At 45.0% G+C, this 17,666-nt stretch overlaps 1 protein-coding gene across 1 annotated transcript; it reads left to right on the top strand.

The window, feature by feature from the left end:
- Nucleotides 1-260: 260 nt before the first annotated feature.
- On the top strand, nucleotides 261-17,048 carry ND-B16.6 (NADH dehydrogenase (ubiquinone) B16.6 subunit). The gene is made up of 4 exons (XM_089573524.1): nucleotides 261-397; nucleotides 1,265-1,343; nucleotides 5,726-5,797; nucleotides 16,716-17,048. The coding sequence occupies exons 1-4, from the start codon at nucleotides 304-306 to the stop codon at nucleotides 16,924-16,926; spliced, it is 456 nt and encodes a 151-aa protein (XP_089429650.1). The 5' UTR covers nucleotides 261-303; the 3' UTR covers nucleotides 16,927-17,048.
- The last annotated feature ends 618 nt before the right edge of the window (nucleotides 17,049-17,666 follow it).

The following is a 17,666-nucleotide window of genomic DNA, read 5'->3' as shown; positions in this document are numbered from 1 at the left end:
CGGCGGCGGAGAATGCGTGCGGGTGGCCGTCTTTCGTGTTCGCCGGGGACACTTTCTGACCATAAAATTATGTCTTTCCCGGGAACCTTTGCCCTAGAGCTAGCGCTCTATCGTCTCCGTGCGCGTGCGCGCGCATTATGTCGTCTTTGATAAGGAGCAATTTCGGGATGATACAAAACACAGCAACGCAGTTGCGCTATTTTTGAATCAAGAGCACCCATCGACAGCGACAACCAATTATCGCCGCAAGAGAGCTTACGGTCAATCCAATCCAGAAATCGTGCCGATACAATCCTTAACATCATGGCGGCGTCGGGGTACAAGCAAGATATGCCCCCCGAAGGGGGTTATGCCCCCTTCAATATAAAGCGTATTCCGGCCAGGATTTTATTTTCTGGTGAGTTTTTAAGCTAACAAAAACCTTCATTGCTGCTGAATGTTTTTACCTTCGGCAGCAACTTAGTGTAGGCGATAGGACGTTTGAAGGAGACCGGCGCCACGATTTGCTTCTCTGACGCAGTTTTTTGGCTGGTTTACTTAAATAATGTCTGCTTTGTAGTTTTGTGTCTGTATGCTAGCGACCGAATTGAAATCCACACCGAATGATCTCAGTGAAGCTAGGTGCATACTTGCTGGAAGCCGCCTCTTTAGCTTTAACGAGCGCGCTTTCTTGGCGAGAATACCTGAGCAAGTGTAGTTCAGGTCCGTTAGAATTTTTTTTTTTTTTTTTGTCTGATGATAAAATTCCACTTAACCGACGCATGATCAGCACGCCATATGCACCCAGTTTTGAAAGTACTTCCGTTTTGAACTATGGATATCTGCGACCTCTGATTCGTATGTTCTGGCGTCAAAATAACCTCTAGCGTTCGAAATGTTCCGACGTATGCCTTCCACCGTAATATATGGAGTGTCTGGAATGGTTCTTGTGGGCCTATGTATATCCTAACTCACGTTTTCTTTACATCTGGCACAAACGTAGCTGGTTGTCGGGACTTGCTAGTTCGTGCTTGCCATCGGAATACCCCGTCGCTGCGGTACGGCACCAGTGGATTGTGATACGTTGTGAGCAACGTTGTTGCTGACTGTAAATTTGCACTGTTCATTAATCCTCACATATAGCTCGCTTTTAAAACAAACAACTGGAAGGATAGTGTGGAATAATTTAGAAATAATGTTTCCTACCTTCATTCAGCCCCAACTTGGGACAAAGCACGCGTGTGATTCTGAAAAATACTGATCGAATTTATACCTTGCCTTTCAGGTTACAAGCTGTTTGGCCTTTATTTCGGTTTTACTGGTATCGCTTGGTACCTTTTGAAGACCCAGCTTATTAGAAGAAAGTAAGTAGTGTCTTGAATGCTCTCCTGAATTGCACTGGGCATCATCAGCCTGACTATGCCCACTGCAGAGCAAAGGCCTTTCCCATGTCTCTCCACTTAACCGTGTCTTTTTCCAGCTGCAGCCACTGTGTCCCAGCAGATTTCTTAATCTCACCCACCAACCTAACTTTCTACCACCCTCTGCTGTGCTTGCCTTCTCTTGGAATTCACTCCGCTACCCTTAAGGGCCAGCGGTTATCTTTTTCCTTCGCATCACATGCCCTGGCCAAGCCCATTTATTCCTCTTAATTTCGACTAGGATGTCATTAACCCATCGGAGCCAGCCACATGCTGCCTACATCAACTTCCGCCAACAGCCTGGACTACGTGAAATTTCTCATAACAAATCACTGCAAAGTATCACTCCAATTACGGGCGAGAGTAGTCAGGAGAGCATGTGTCGATCATGTGTTCTTAGCAGGAGCAGCGGGTTTCACGTGCTGTCGTACTGCAACAAACGGCAGCCTGGACATCACTAATGAGATCACTCACATCAAAATGGTTTATGCAAATGCGGACATTAGGAGAGTCAAAAGAAACAATCACTGTTCCTGCCATGGCATGGCCCATTACGGCATCCTGCGCCATTCACAGTCACATGGCGAGGCGGACGACGCATTTTCGTGTGTTCTGCAGCAAAGCTGGGACCACGGCACACAGCACATCTTCGGCATTCTTCATCATAATCCCATGCAGCATTTCACATGCACTACACAGAATGAACTGAAGAAATTCTATGTCAACTCTTCACATACTAGCTCATCACATCACTGCCAATGGCAGCCCCTTCTCCGCTGGCCTCCACGTGACTTGCTAGCGCTGCGGTAGCCACTCCTGGCTGCACACAAAGCTCTTCGATATCGTTACGCAGAACGATTATCGTGACCAGAAAGCTATCGAAGGACTCTGGTAGCGCATTGCTGTACACCTCACAAAGCTCATCTCATTGTACTAAACACACCAACACAAGTAAAACAAGTGCTGACGTGCCAAAAGATTGACTTGGAAGCAAACTATGAATACTAACACTAAGCAAAGGTGTTAGGGCAGTATATCTGCTTGTTTCGTTTTCTGGGCAAATTTTAAAACTTTATTTAAAGAGGGCTTGCACAACCTTTGGATGACCTTAAAGGTGCACTGAAGAGGAATCTGAACTTGTCTTTTTGCCGCGGGAACTCGATCTACACGTTCCTAGCATTCTTAGAAACTGCGACTTATTGCCCTGTATGGCTGATTTCCCAAATTAAATCGAATTAACGGCCGGCTCCCACCCCTTTTTTTTTAATTCTGCCTCGTACGGTGGGCGGAGTCGACCAGCGCGTGGAGTGCCTTTCACCCAGTCCCGTGGCGGCTTGCCGCTCTGCCATCGGCGGAGTAATATGTAGCAGTCCGTAGTAGCAAATAGTCCGCACGTATTTTTATTTCTGCGGGCTTATTTTGCGGCTATATTATCTGCGAATGGAACTATTTATTCATGGAAACCTAAAAAACAAAATAAAGTGAAAGCAAAGCCTCCACGGAGCTGGCTGAAAGGAACTCCACGCATTGGTCGACTCCGCCCATCGTACGAGGCAGAATTAAAAAAAAAGGGCGGGAGCCGGACGTTAATTCGATTTAATTAGGGAAATTTGCCATACAGGGCAATAAGTTGCAGTTTCTAAGAATGCTGGGAACGTGTAGATCGAGTTCCCGCGGCAAAAAGACAAGTTCAGAATCCTCTTCAGTGCACCTTTAACAACTTCACCTAAAATTTTTACCCTGAGTTGTTATTATATGTCCTGTATCACGGTTAGCGAGTGGTCACTGGAGTGCTTTAATGTTTTCTTCTGCTTAAACAGCTCAGAACGCATGGAAGGTTTCGTCTCCTATGGAGACGGTGAGATGTGTTTTCTGTGCAGTTCATGTTGGCGCTCTGTCATTTGTGTTGCAAGCAGCCGCCACAAGGATTGGTAGCTGCCACCACTAGTGGAAAGGAGGAAAGAGCGAAAGAAAGGGAGCACATTGGCGACAAATTCAGCAAGCATCTGCTTAGAGGAGGCTACAGTCTGGTGTTGTTTGGTGCCCTTAGCACCGTACAAATTCATTATCATCGTCATACAAGTATGCACTTAACAGCTGCCCGTGGGGCTTCGACTTGACTGCTCAGATTTACAATCCAGACATGACAAACAGACGTCCTCCTTTCACAAAAGAATTGCCTCCCTTTAAAGGGATACTGAAGCAAAATCTGAAAATTGAACGAAAAAGCTGAATATAGATTCTCGGAATGTGATTACACCGCAATCTAGTCGTCACTGCGCATATTTTTCAGCGGATGGTTTTATTTTCGATGTTTCATGAGCGCGCGCCAAGCCCTCCCGGTCGGCGCGAGGTGGAAAGCGTGACGTCATGGCACCCTTCCGCGGCGACAAATATGGCGGCGCCCTTCGATGCATGAAACCTCGCTTCGGACTGGTTGCGTCGTTGTTACTGGCTTCTTCAGCGCGTTCACTGGCCATAAATGGGCCGCCAGCCTTTCGCTTCATTTCCTGTTGCACATAAGAAAACTTACGAGTAATAAATTTGCTTTATTTTTTATTTAGAGTGACGATTCTGCCCCCTCTAGGCTAAGAGGGGTGTCGGTTTGTTGACAACAATGCTTCCCCTCCTAACCATCAGATGGCGCCACTAGTCTGAACATCGTTGCGCTTCTGTTTTAAAAGTGAGAATGCTAGAAATGGCACAAGGCCCGGAAAAAGCAGCTGCATTTAGCGGACATAAGCGTGAATACGGTTATGGTATGTAGACAGCATCGATTAACATTTTGACATATCTGTGTACGCCGTGAGCAGACGACAGACATGGAAAAGCCGCGAGTAGCGATGGCAATCGTGCTTCTGCGGGAACAGTGGGCGCGCGGGTGTTATGACGTCTAGTCGCAGCTTCCACAGGCGGCCACCAGGTGCAACGATACAGCAATAAATCGCGAAAAAAAGCGTGTATCCGCCTTTTTCGCTAAAATACTTGTCATATTTATCAATTTTTGCAGTCAAGCTCTTGTTTATATGCAAAAGAGCAGCTCCAAAAGTTTGGTTCAGTATCCCTTTAAATAAGACAGCAGTCATGACTTCTCCGACCTACGCATGGCAGTTCCCATCTTCCTGCGCTTTAGCTGCAGTTCCACTTTGGTGAGTGCATGCTTGCAGAGAACTTGTGCGGCACTAAGTGCACACTTTTGTAAAAGAAATATGGGAATGCAGCTGGTGCACCCAGCACTGGAAAAAATAGTATGCAAGTGCAGCAGCTTGAATTGGCGCAGCAAGTGCTGCCAAATCAAACGGACCTATGTTCAGAGTGAACTGCTAGGCTTGTATTGTTGGAGTACATCTCTCGTCAACCTCAATTTGAGCTATAAATGTGTTGGGCTTTACACTTTGGCTACATTGATGTATTTTATTCCAGAGGCAAGGCAGGTGCAAGCTAGGAAAGAATGTGTCTTGTGTTTTCTTTAGGGGTGTGCGAATATCAAATTTTTCAAATTCGAATCGAATACGAATACTTGGTTCCGAATATCGAATCGAATATCGAATAATCAAGGACAGACGCATTTAACCACTACAAAACATTTATTTCAGCACCCAAGAACATCACAGTTCAACTATCAGTGATGAAATGAGCGCAAAAGGTGTGTGTGGCTGCACAAAAAGTATCAGTCTCGAACATTGTTCTTAGAAGAGTAGAAATAGCAGATAAGATAAGATGGCTAGTACACAGCATTGATCAAGGCTAGCTTGCCATAAGCACAAAAGCGCGTTGCCAGGATGAACGTAAAAGGTTGTCGTGAAGGAAAACCGGCTGCTCCACATGGTCAGGCAGAAGTAGTTCCCTTCTAGCTGAAACGACTTCTCCAGCCAAAGAAAATGCCCTCTCAATTGGCACTGAACTGGCACGTATTGCGAGGTATTTCGTGCACAGCTCTGGCTATACCAGCTTCGCAGGTATAGCCACAAAGAAGCTCACCAGCGCATTCAGCTACTGCATGGCCCAACGTCACGCATTGCTCTGGGCGCCGCCAAGTTGTTATGTCTCTGTCGATACGACTTGCGGACCGAAATGAACGCCGGTGCTCGCAATAGAATATTGGGCCAGATACGAATATTCGTGTCGTGTCGAGTATTCGAGGCAACGCGAATACCTGGATTTCGAATCGAATGCGAATACTAAAAATACAATATTCGAATTATATTCGAAAATTTCGAATATTCGCACACCCCTAGTTTTCTTGTGTACTCTCCTCAGTCGTCTGAAGTGGTTCATTTATAGAGGTATATGTTACATGGTGTTATGAAATCTCTTTATTTCAGGTTGATTGAACTGGAAGCTCAAGATGGCCATAATGCACTTGAACCTCTGCTACTTGCTGAGAATGACAGGCTGTATGTACAGATTTTTCACAGCACTTTTTTTGTCTGGTGTCAGTGAACGAGCGGACTTTAATTTGAAATTTCACCACTTTTTGGGCTGTGCTTACCTCTAATATTAGTTTTGCAGAGACAATCATAACTGCCCCATCCGCTTACTGCATGTGCGTATTGGAAATTTCCGAGCCTGGTGAGGGTTCCTTTAAGGGACCGTGAGGACAATCGGAAGTTGGCTTAGATTGGTGGATTATCTTTTCCAAATGACAGAGTCTACTTTCCAGAAAACAGATCTATTACGAGCTTCAGAAAAGCGAAAAATTGAAGACATGTTGCCGCCACCACCTGCTTCCGCAAATATACAAGGGCGATATCAAGGGAGGTTTTATGTCAAATAGAACAGAAAACATGTAGCATTTGCATTGCTACTGCTGATACATGGATAAAGCACAAAGCTTTATCCATGTCCGTTTGGACGTACCTATGTGTGTGCTTGTTATCACCTTTTTTACTGCCCCACCGCGGTGGCTCAGTGGTTACGGCGCTCGGCTGCTGGCCCGAAAGTCGCGGGTTCGATCCGGGCCGCGGCGGCCGAATTTCGATGAAGGCGAAATTCTAGAGGCCCGTGTACTGTGCGATGTCAGTGCACGTTAAAGAGCCCCAGGTGGTCGAAATTTCCGGAGCCCTTCACTACAGCGTCCCTCATAGCCTGAGTTGCTTTGGGACGTTAAACCCCAATAAACCATAAACCCAACCTTTTTTGCTGCAACCACCGTGAAGTACGAACCAGCTAGCTAAGTTAAACACCCTTTTTATGTGGTTTTGTCATGTAAGAAAAACAAAAACTAAATGTGCAAAATTAAATAAAGTAAACCCAAGACACTTAGTGCCACTGCCTTCGTCAAGAGCTTGAATCAGAGGGGCGGGAAAAAGTGTTAGAACAACTTCTCAGAGCAATGGAAGCATCTTTTGGTGCCTGCCTCAGAAACATCCCTGTAGTCATGATAGGTCCAGCTATCGCAATTTCACAAAGAGCAAAACCCTGGTGGAGTTGTCCCCAATGTGTGCCTTTATGTTAAGCCTCGTAGTATACTGCGAAGCTTTAGCGTATCATTGTTTACCTCTTCTCCCTCTCATCAGAGGATCTGCGATATTCCAGATGCAACAAATCACTTACCGTATTTTCCAGTGTATAAGACGCGGCTTTTTTTCAAAAATCTTGCTGGTGCGTCCTATACAAGGGTGCGTCTTATGTGCGAATTTTTTGGCTTTTTTTTTTTGTGAGTTCAGAAATTACTTAGGTTCATGTTGAAGCTTTTTTCACCGGAAAATTATCACTACCAATAACGCGGTTGTAACACGGCTATAATACGGGGACCGCCATGCTCAACTTTTTTAGGTGAACTTTCTCATGAAACAGCGGAAATGATGACTTCCGGGATCATAAACATGCGGCCGTTTCGGAGGCCCCAAGCAAAAGTAATGTGAAATGCGAAAAAGATGGCGACAATCGCGCTTTTCGCCATTGTCAAGACAAGCCGGCATTTTTTTTTGTCTCCCTTTGCAACTTTGTTTGCTCTGTGTACGTAGTACGTGCATTGTGCCAAGAGAATGTTTCAGCTGCATTGCCTCGAGAAAGGGGCAAACTTTTTGATAGCGCATCTGAAGATGAAGGCTTCGAAGGTTTTAAGTGAAAATAAAATGTTTTTATGGACATAAGGAGAGTTCTTTCGTTTTTTTTTTTTTTTTGCTATAACGTGGGCGGGTATGGGCGGGTGTTGCCTTATCGATCACTTAGCCTTGCTTAAGAACTCACAGGTACGGTGCATTTCACGATGGTCACACAAGCATGTTTAATTAAGCCTCACTAGCCTAACTGGGTAAATTGGGGTGCGTCTTATACACGGGTGCGTCTTATATGCCAACTTTTTCAATAACAGCCTACATATATGGCAGGTGCGTCTTATACAAGGGTGCGCCTTATACACCGGAAAATACGGTATCCTTATGTTGATGGTGTACTGCTTACTGATCATATCATGTTCTAAAGGAATGTACATGTGGGATGAGAACCACATTCCATTGTGCAGTGGAGTGCTGCTCATTTGCTGCTCTTCTGTGCTCAGAGATTGTCTGCTCACATAACTCTGTGCCTTGTGCATACAGTGCTCTTACATCACTGTGTTAGGGTCGGAGTCAAGTGGGGCCAGAGTCAGAATCAGTTTTTACTGACATCTCGTTATTGCAGGCAAAGAAAAATGTTTATAGGGAAGTGCCATGGGCACTGATTTTTTTAAGCTTTCTGTATTGACAACAGCATAAATCCATTTTAGGTGCAAATCAACAAAGGAGTAAATAAGAATGAAGGTAGTAGGACTGGAAAAAGATTGTTGAAGGCAGCGGAAACAAAAGTTAATGATCACAGCTGGAAGGAATGCAGAAGTAGAAGCTGTAATAGATGCAGGTCTTTGTCGAAAGCTAATAATTCAGAGGGTTTGTTGCTGGGCCATGCAGCAAGACTCATTTTGCATCATCATTGTTCTAAATCTCTGGACGGTGAGAGGAACTCTCATCCTCACCCCTGCAATTCTGAGGGCTTCAGGAGTGTTAAACAGCTCTACTACACAGCTCAGAAGCAAACCCCTTGGCTGTGTATTTTTTATAAAGGTCGTACAATGGAAATAGTATTAGTGCAAAGGACAGAATTTTATAAATTGCCACTTTAATATTAATGCAGCACTTGGAAACAAGAAGAACTGCTAGAAAGACAGCAAAACTTATCTTTAGGGATGCTCTGACTACAAGCTCACGAACTAGCGAGACTCACGAAGTCTGAAGCTGAAGTGTCGTGTCTTCAGCTTGACAAACATGGCCACTTTGAAGCCAGTCATCAGGTACCTCTAGCATACCGTGTACCGTGTTACCGTTACCAGAGTACCGGGAGCCCACCCACCACCGCTGAGCACGCACTGATTGGTCCTGATGCTGCAGGCGCATGCTCAGCTGCCGGGTACCTAGCGCCATCTGGCGCGGTCAAGGCGATTTGAGCATGCGCATTGGCTGCGCGCGGGCTCCCAGTACTCCGGTACTGGTAACGGTAACACTGTACATGGCATGTTAAAGGAGTCTACTTGGTGACGGTTGTGCTCGTTCAAGAGCGTTACCACGTCGTTCGATCTGTCCAAGTTGCTACAATAAATTCTCTTGGCAGACGGCCTCCCCTACCAAACGACCTAGGCAGGATACACCTACAGTGGGTTTGCCCCAAAGCAGTATTGTTGCTATCGGGTTACTCCAACAGAAGGGAGCCAAAGGAAGTTTTGATTTTGTGTAAAAATGGGAACCATATTTCATGGAGGTCTTTTTTTACTTTCTCTATGCTTCGATGTTAAACAGGAAGACTCTGAGTTCTAACTGCGTTTTCTGGCAAATAGTGGTAACCCTTAACCTGTGTTATCTCCCATTGAAGGCTTACTTAGGTGGCAAGTAACTTCATCACATAGCTCAATCCTTGGTCCTGGCTTGCTGGCCAGCATATCAAGACATAAAGCTTTGGGCAATGGCACCATGATGGCAACACAAGTACTGATGCTGTTGAGAAGAGCCCTGCAATGCAGATCAAGCCTGTGGTTTTCATTATTTGTATGCAGAGTATGGTGTATGGGATGCCGCCATGGTGGCTCGGTGGTTATGGCGCTCGGCTGCTGACCCAAAAAACGTGTATTCGATCCAGGTTGTGGTGGCAGGGTTGCCAGATTGGGCTATTAATAGCCAAATTGGGCTACTTTTTATCCGAGTTGGCGTCAGAAATTTCGTTTTGGCTATGTGGCTACTTTTGGGCTACATCTTTTTCATGCGTGAAAAAAAAAAAAAAAGTTAAAGCAGTTATAATGTGCTCTGTTACAATTACTCAGGGACAGAAATAAAAGTAATTGAGCGCGTCTGCTACAAAATGACAATTTGAAAACGCTGTGTTCGAGAAAACTTATATGCGTCAGGCAGTCAATGATCACGGCCTTTTGATTTATTTTATAGAGTGGACACTACGTTAAAGTTGCCCCCAAGAAACACTTCACGGCCTATAGGCTCCACTTAAACCGCGCACTAACGCCACCCGCGCGCGCGCGCCACCGAACATAGACTGTTGCCGTCTGCACATGTGAGCGTTCTCCCATTGACGGTGCACCGCGGGTGACCTCGGCGCCAGAATAGAGGGAAAACACAAAAAGAACTTAAGTCTCCCTACGTGGTGCGAATGCTTAAGCATTAAATGCTACTGTTTCGCTTCCGTTGCGTGGTTTCGTGATGCTCACAAACCGTAGACGTGGCCTAGTGGTTTGGGCGCCCGCTTCGGCTGCGGTAGGTGGCAGGTTGGAAACCCACCAGCTGGCATGCCTTTTTCTTGCATTTTTTATCCTGGCTCTGCGGACACATTCTGCTCAAGGTACGCATGAGGCAAGTGATGCGTACGCATTAATAAAGTCTTTTTCTCTCTCTTCCTATTCCCATGGTGGACACAGCAAGCGCGCCACTCGCAAGAGCCTACGCTGTTTTCTGCAGCCTCAAGCGGCACACGTGCAGCCCTCGAGATTCATTGCGAGCTACGCGAGAGCGCCGTGTCCGTCGCGTAATCCGCGTGCACTCATGCGGAGCCATGGCAGCCATGACAGCCATGGCGCCATCCTTCAGCGCGGCGCAGAACCCATTGTACCTAATGAGGGCGGCGGAAGTTAGTGGCATAACATGGCATTAGATCCGTCGCTACGAGAACTTTAATCAGAATGGGCAAGTTGGCGAAGTACATCCCGAACTACAAGAAGGAATGAAAAAAGGAGCCGGAATTCAAGGGTAATATGTTTTTCTCATTATTTCGAACGTGCTGTTAGACTGAAGATAAAATTGACATAGATTATCAGATAATGACATATATCCTTGATTTATTCTGAGCTCGTGCATATCACCGAATGTAGCTTCAAGATGGCGCATGCTAGATGTTTGAGGTGACGCCCTCAATGAGAACTTTTCTCTTAAATGCATAAAATTGAAATGTGAGGCTGCGTAAGTATACAGCAAGGCATTTTCACTGTCAATATGCCTAATCTGCGTGCGAACATTTAAAAAGTGAAATATTTCTAAACTAAAGCTGCGATTGCGTTATATCGCGCCGCCGTTCTTTTGCGCGTAAAGACTGGCTGTCGTCATCAGCCTCAGGTGATATGACATATTGCCGCGCCTGCAAAGTGGAACTGCGGCCCCATCTTCAGGACCTGGTTAGCCGCACTGGTTAGCGCGCATGACGGAGGCGAAACGTAACAACGGAAAGAACATGCCGTGTGGACCACCTCAGACATCATGTGCTGGAAAAAAATGTAATGTGCAAATATTCTTGCCAAAAATTTATTTAGTATGCCTAAGAAATGTCACAAAAATATTTTTGGCTACTTTTGGGCTACGCAAAAATTTCGCTATTGGCTACGTTTGGGCTACTACTGAGGTCAATTTGGCTACCTGAGGTCGGAGCGATCTGGCAACCCTGTGTGGTGGTTGAATTTCGACGGAGGCGAAATTCTTGAGGCCCGTGTACTGTGTGATGCCAGTGCACATTAAAAGAACCCCAGGTGGTCGAAATTTCTGGAGCCCTTCAGTACGGCGTCCCTCATAGCCTGAGTTGCTTTGGAACGTTAAACCATCATAAAACGAAAGTATAATGCATGGTGATGCCTTAACGTGCAGTGAGATAGCCAAAATCATGGAATTTAATGGAGAGCTTTAGAATATGGGAACCGAATGCCTGGGGGCCCCAATTAAATACCGGGCGCCAACGATGCTATTTAAAATAGAAATTTTCTCTTGTGCCCCCGCACCAAGCTTCGGTCAGGGTTATTGCACCGTGCTGTCTGTCCTTTGAGCATTCATGTTTCAAATGTTGCAGGTGGCGATGAAAACTCACATGTATTTCATTTTCCCACTATTTGCAAGGAGGACAATGCCACTCATGCCAGCACACACGTGTTTGTGTGCTCTGGGAATGTTCGTATTTCATTCCAGTTCATTTGGTCTGTCAGCTTATGGAATCGAGGCCAGGCCGCCGCGGCCGCATTTCAATGCAGGCATGTGCTGTGCAATGGCAGCGCATATAAATAACTCCAGGAGATCAAAATTAATCGAGAGCAGTTCATTACAGTGTCCCCTATACTGCATGTATCACTTTGGGACGTTAAACACCGCAAACCGTTACTCTTACCATTAGCAGCCCAGCCATTTATCCATGTCACAGAACATTCTCAGTGTCGGTTTTTTCATGAACGGTGATTTTGGGAAAAAATGTCAAGCACTTATTTTTGAGCTTCTTGTAGGAACAAATGTATGAATATTGTCACCTCTATATTTGCGATTTAATCTCTGAATATCCGCTCCGGTTATTGGCAGATCACGGTGGGTGATGTGTACCACTGAAAGATGGCTTTCATTACTTCTTATCGTTTCCATCAGTTTAAGCCATGCTATTTGGATTCTGTAATGCTCCGGCCACTTTCGGTCATCGGATAATGGACTCTCTCTTTCGGGGCCTAAAGTCGACCATTTATATGTGCTACAATGACAATGTTGTGGTCTTCCCGCCCAAGCTTTCTGCATATCTTGAACGGTTTGATACTGCTCTTGCCCTTTTTTCTTCAAGTGGAGGTCATGCTGTACTCTGCAAAATACCAATTCGGCTGCCATCAACTCCATTCCCAGTCATCTGGTTGGCGCCTTTGGAGTATAACCTGACCCAGTAAAATCCACACCGTCCAGGACATCCCTGTTCTCCAGCCAAAGAACGATTTCGGACTTTTGTCGGGTCTTCTTTGTGTTGCAACATTTCGCAGACATAGCCCTTCCACTAACAAAATCCTCAGGAGAGTTCTTTTTTGCCTTTTTATCCTTTCGTTGCTCTACACCTTGGTGACGAGGCAACCCGTTTTAGCCCAGTTTGACGCACCAGCCTCTACGCAACTTCGCATTGATGCCAGCAGACACGGTATCGGTGCTGTGGTAGCAGGGCTTCGGATATGCCATTCTTCATGGCGTCCACCTTTTATCCGCCACCGAACAAAATAACCTTGTTCACAACTAAACACTAGTGCTTGACACTTGTGTGGGCTTTTGCCAAATTCTGTCCTTACCTGTCCTGTAGGCATTTCACACACAACACCACTGACCATGCTCAGTGCTTGCTTTCTTTACTGAAAGATCCTGCTGTCGACTCAGTCGTTGGGCTTTGCACCTACAGGAGTATTTGTTCACCTTCGCATACAAGTCCAGCTGTCTGCACCATGATGCAAACTGCTTTTCCTGTCACCCTGTAGAATTGCCTTGCTCGAGTGAGACCGACGTTCGGCATTGCCTCCTCGCCTTCCGGCTTTGTCAACATCGCTGCACATCGCCAACGGACAGCGAGGCTTCGCAAGCGTGATACCTCCCTACGACTATTTTGTTCTCTGCAGTGGCCCTCTCTATTGGTGCAGTGTCCACTCTGATGAGCCTCCGCTGCTGCTTATGGTGCCCCAGTGAACGCGTTCGGTTGTCTTCACGGAACTCCATCACTGGCCCTCCATTGGCCATCTTGATGTTTCCCGCACGACCGGGTGCACTGCCGATTCATTTGATCTGATTTGTTCTTCACTGAACGCCACTACATTGCCTCGTGTAACCTCTGCCAGTGCAGGAAAAAGCCGCCTACATTGCCTGCTGCTTCCCTTCAACGTGTTGACATTCCCCTCAACATATTTTCTCATTACCCTCGAACTACTTTCCGGATGTCCCATTCAGGAAGCAGATTGCCGTTGCCATTGGTTATGCTACAAAATGCGCTATAATGTGCGTGTTACTTGCACGGTTCGCTATCGATTTGCAGATTTTCTTCTGCAAGACGTTATCAATCAGCATTGTGCTCCTCGACAATTACTCACCCGAGGACACCACTTTCTGTCAAAAGTCATTGATGACATCCTCCGCACATGTTCTGCCCGCAAAAACTGTCCACAGCCTATGATCGCCGGACTAATTACTTTATTGTATGCCTCTACCGCACACTGACTGATATGCTTTCTCTGTAATCTTGCTAATCTCTTTAATTTCGTTTTTTTTTTACGTAACAGTTGTAAGTAACTACATTTTTTTACACCACGGCCATTCTTTAAGCAAAGCAAATGAAGAAAGCCTCGCTAATGCAGCAGACGAACACATTGCTGTGTTATGTTTTATGAAGGTGCCTTTTCTCAGTGGAGAAGAGTGAAGCATAGCTATATCAATTCGGACACCTTCAAGGGACAGTTAAGAAACTCAAATTTCACTAGCGCCGCTTGAGGACTACAGCTTGCAGCATTGTTTTTCCAAACAAAAGGAATGTGTCAGCTCATGCCCCACTGACCCACATGTGGAAGAGTGCTTGACCTTTATTGTGCTTACAAAGTAAACAAATGTTCTGTAAGCTCCTGAGCATGAAAGGCTTTTCCCCTATGACCGCTAAATAATTTATAATTGAATTTCTCCTTGATGCTGTTTCGGTTTCTGTTTCAACAAGGACATTTGTTTTCATTCCAGCTCTTGAAGCAGGCTGGGTTAAGCGTTGTAGTGAATTAACACTACGTATCAGCGATTATATTGCAGGTTTGTTTTCATGTCTTGCGTAACCTAAACACTCCTTACACGTCACAAGCTTTGTTCAGTTGATGAAATTGAAACCAAACTAGCATGTGAGAAGAAATTCAGTTATAAATTGTTTAGAGGTCATGCGTCATTCCAGGGAAGAAAATGTACAACTAAAATGAAGTGACGCCCGTGTACTGTGCGGTGTCAGTGCATGTTAAAGAACCCCAGGTGGTCGAAATTTCCGGAGCCCTTCACTATGGCGTCCCTCATACCCAGAGTCACTTTGGGATGTTAAACCCCATAAACCAAACCAAAATGAGGTGTCTATAGTCATTCCATTTGACTGTGTTATGCAAGCATTGTTATTATTTGCTTGAAGTGTTAGCATATCCCAAGGCACCGCTTGGCGTACGAAGTTGTTCTAATTGAAAATCGGGTTGTAAAGGCATGGCAGTGGCATTCTGAGCAGCCCTCTCATGCATTGGCAGGACCATGGGCGTGGACTTATCGCTATGTTTGGCAGGTGTTTTAATGCATGGAAAGCGCCCCACAAAAATAGGTGAACGAGAAGGGAATATGCAAGTACTACTTAGTATTTTCTGAATTCACGCGAACACTGTATGACTAGCCAGTTTTACCGTGAAAGGATGTCCTCATCCAATGTGAGCCATATTGCTGCTTCCAGACTGGTTAAGATTAGCAGTACAATCCATGCAGGCCTTTCATACACTCACATAATGACATTTACCTGCTTAACGCATACACATTACACCTTGTTTGGACCAGGCTGCTACTCATACATCGCAGTGAAGTGGCAGCATTCTTTTACCTGTACATGCAAACAGCTTGTATTGCACAAGACATACTGAAGATAGGGTAAGTTCGTTCGGTGAGGACCACAGTGTCTAATAAAAATAGTTGTTTCTGTTGGCTTTTTGATGTTAAGCTCCGTAGTTTGCATTTTTTTTATGCAGAGTCTAATCTTTAATACATTATGCACTAACTACAAAAAAAAATTACCTAACACAAATTTTTACTGCATCACCTGTTGTGATCACATGATCCACGGATCATGTAACCCATTAGTCACAATAATAGGTGCCATGACTCATGGATGTAGTATACCCATTATACATGGCGCTTTAGCAGCTGATGTTGAAGACCATGTCGCATTACGTGAATGCCCTTCTGACTGTTTTGTGTTCAATATGTACGTCTAGTTATGCTTCTGCATACCTTACTAATGAATAGTGTTTGAAGAACAGAGCTTTTTTAGTTCATGGGGATTACATTATATGGCACAAGGCAACCTTTCACATTTCGTTTCTCATTTGTTTTGCTTCTCTTTCCTTTAGTATCAGTGCTCAGTCAGCATGCGTTATGCATAACCTGTCTTCGTCAACTGTTGTAGCAGTCTGCTGCAGAAAATAGACGCTGGCTTTGGCACCACAGATTCCTTGCTTTTCCTTTGTGTATTGCGTGTTTTTGTTTCTTACATCACAGAGTATTTCTGGCATGTGAGGGTCCTGCAAGCATAGATCCGCATGCATTTGCTATTGCACAAAAGTTTCCAAGCGTGCTGTCGATAGGTCACACAGGCAGTAGTTTACACATACACGCACCCCCCTCTGCTCACCTGTCAAGAGTCATCAACAGTCCTGCACATATGACAACAGACATGATATAGTCTTGCACTGTCTTTTGAAGAGACTGAAGACAAATTGCAGTTGACCAATATGGATAGGTTACTGCTTTCTTATGACTAGGAGGCTACTGTTTCTTTAACTGAGTTTTTATAAGTTAAAAGAGGACAATAAAATTAAATATAGATATTGCTACCTGACAGGTGCTTTCTAAGTATGGCTACGGTGACTTCAATGCTCTTTTTTTATTTAGGTTGTTGATTTCTGAGGCTAGGTGACCACTATTCACAGTGGTGATCATGAAAGCTTTCTCATCATTGAACTCATTAGTTTGATTAGAGTGGTGGGAAAGAAACGTTGCAATTTTAGGCGCAGTTTTTACAGCAAGGAATGGCTATTCTGCTGCCGAACAAATATGAACGTAGCCCTAAAGTGGCGATCAGTTTGTACTAAGGACCAAAATCTGAATGGTGTTTTCATCAGTGTCCCTTTATTGGATCACATTCATTTTGTGTTTAAGCCCTTTTATTTTACTTTTTTTTTGCCGACAGTCATTCAGCACAAGACAGTTGCAAACGTTCACAGTAAAATGCTCGAATGTGCACTTGCTACAAGTAAAGCCAATCTGCTGTTCTGTCCCTCTTCTGTTTTCTCGGCAGGTATCTCAAGCAGCTAAAGAAGAACCGCGAGGAAGAGCGAGAGCTTATGAAGAACGTGCCCGGCTGGGTGGTGGGGACCTATTTTGGAGAGCCCATTTACCATACACTGGGTCCAAATAGTCACATGGACCCCGTCCCCGAGGAGTACTTCGCACACACTGACCCCAAGATCACCGACTACAACTGGCGCTACTGGGACCACAACTTCTAGAGCACGAGTTTCTTCAGTCTTCATCTTGAAGAGGCACTGCTCTGGGTCACTAGTGCTCTAGTAGTCACCTTGGTTGGACAGTTCAGTTATTTCATTAAAGAATGCACCAGTTTGTTCTGCCATGTGGCGTGTGTGGAGAGCTCTGTTAGGTCTTTTATTAAGTAGAGCATCAAGGCCACTAGTGACAGCTTTCCAAGGAGCCATTCAACAAATTGCACTTTTATGAGCTACCCTTTCACTGCCCGTTCACCTTTGCAAGGTCGCTAGAATCATCTGCTGGTATATCACTTGTGCATGTGTTTTGAAACACTTATGTTATATGTGACGTGACTATGCAGACTATAAGAGAGAGTCTTTACTAGGAAATTTGCTTAATCGAAAATTATTGCCAATGAAACTGCAAAGGCAAGAGGAAGAACAGCGCTAGTAAAATGAAGACAGTTGACAAGGTGCTAAGCTGCAGTTGCAACTATGAAGAATGTCATTAAAGAATGCATAACAGTGATGTCTTGAAGGCATATAGTATTTGAGTTCTGATGTTAAGAACACTCAGTTTCTATTACCCTGTACATGCTTAAGATATAAATTAAAAGTTTCATGTAACTGGCTTGCTTGCATTGCCAAGTTCTCTCAAGTGATGGCCTGAGGATCACTTGATGTTTGAAACTCGTTATTAGTGAGGACATGATGATGACCTGTCATGCCTGCTGCGGCAAAATGCCGAGTGCAAGTGCAAAATG

The sequence above is a fragment of the Amblyomma mixtum genome, chromosome 2, assembly GCF_055824585.1.
Source record: "Amblyomma mixtum isolate Tamu chromosome 2, ASM5582458v1, whole genome shotgun sequence".
Classification (NCBI taxonomy): Eukaryota; Metazoa; Arthropoda; class Arachnida; order Ixodida; family Ixodidae; genus Amblyomma; species Amblyomma mixtum.
Note: the sequence above shows the minus strand (reverse complement) of the source record. Positions and strands in the feature narration are given on the sequence as shown.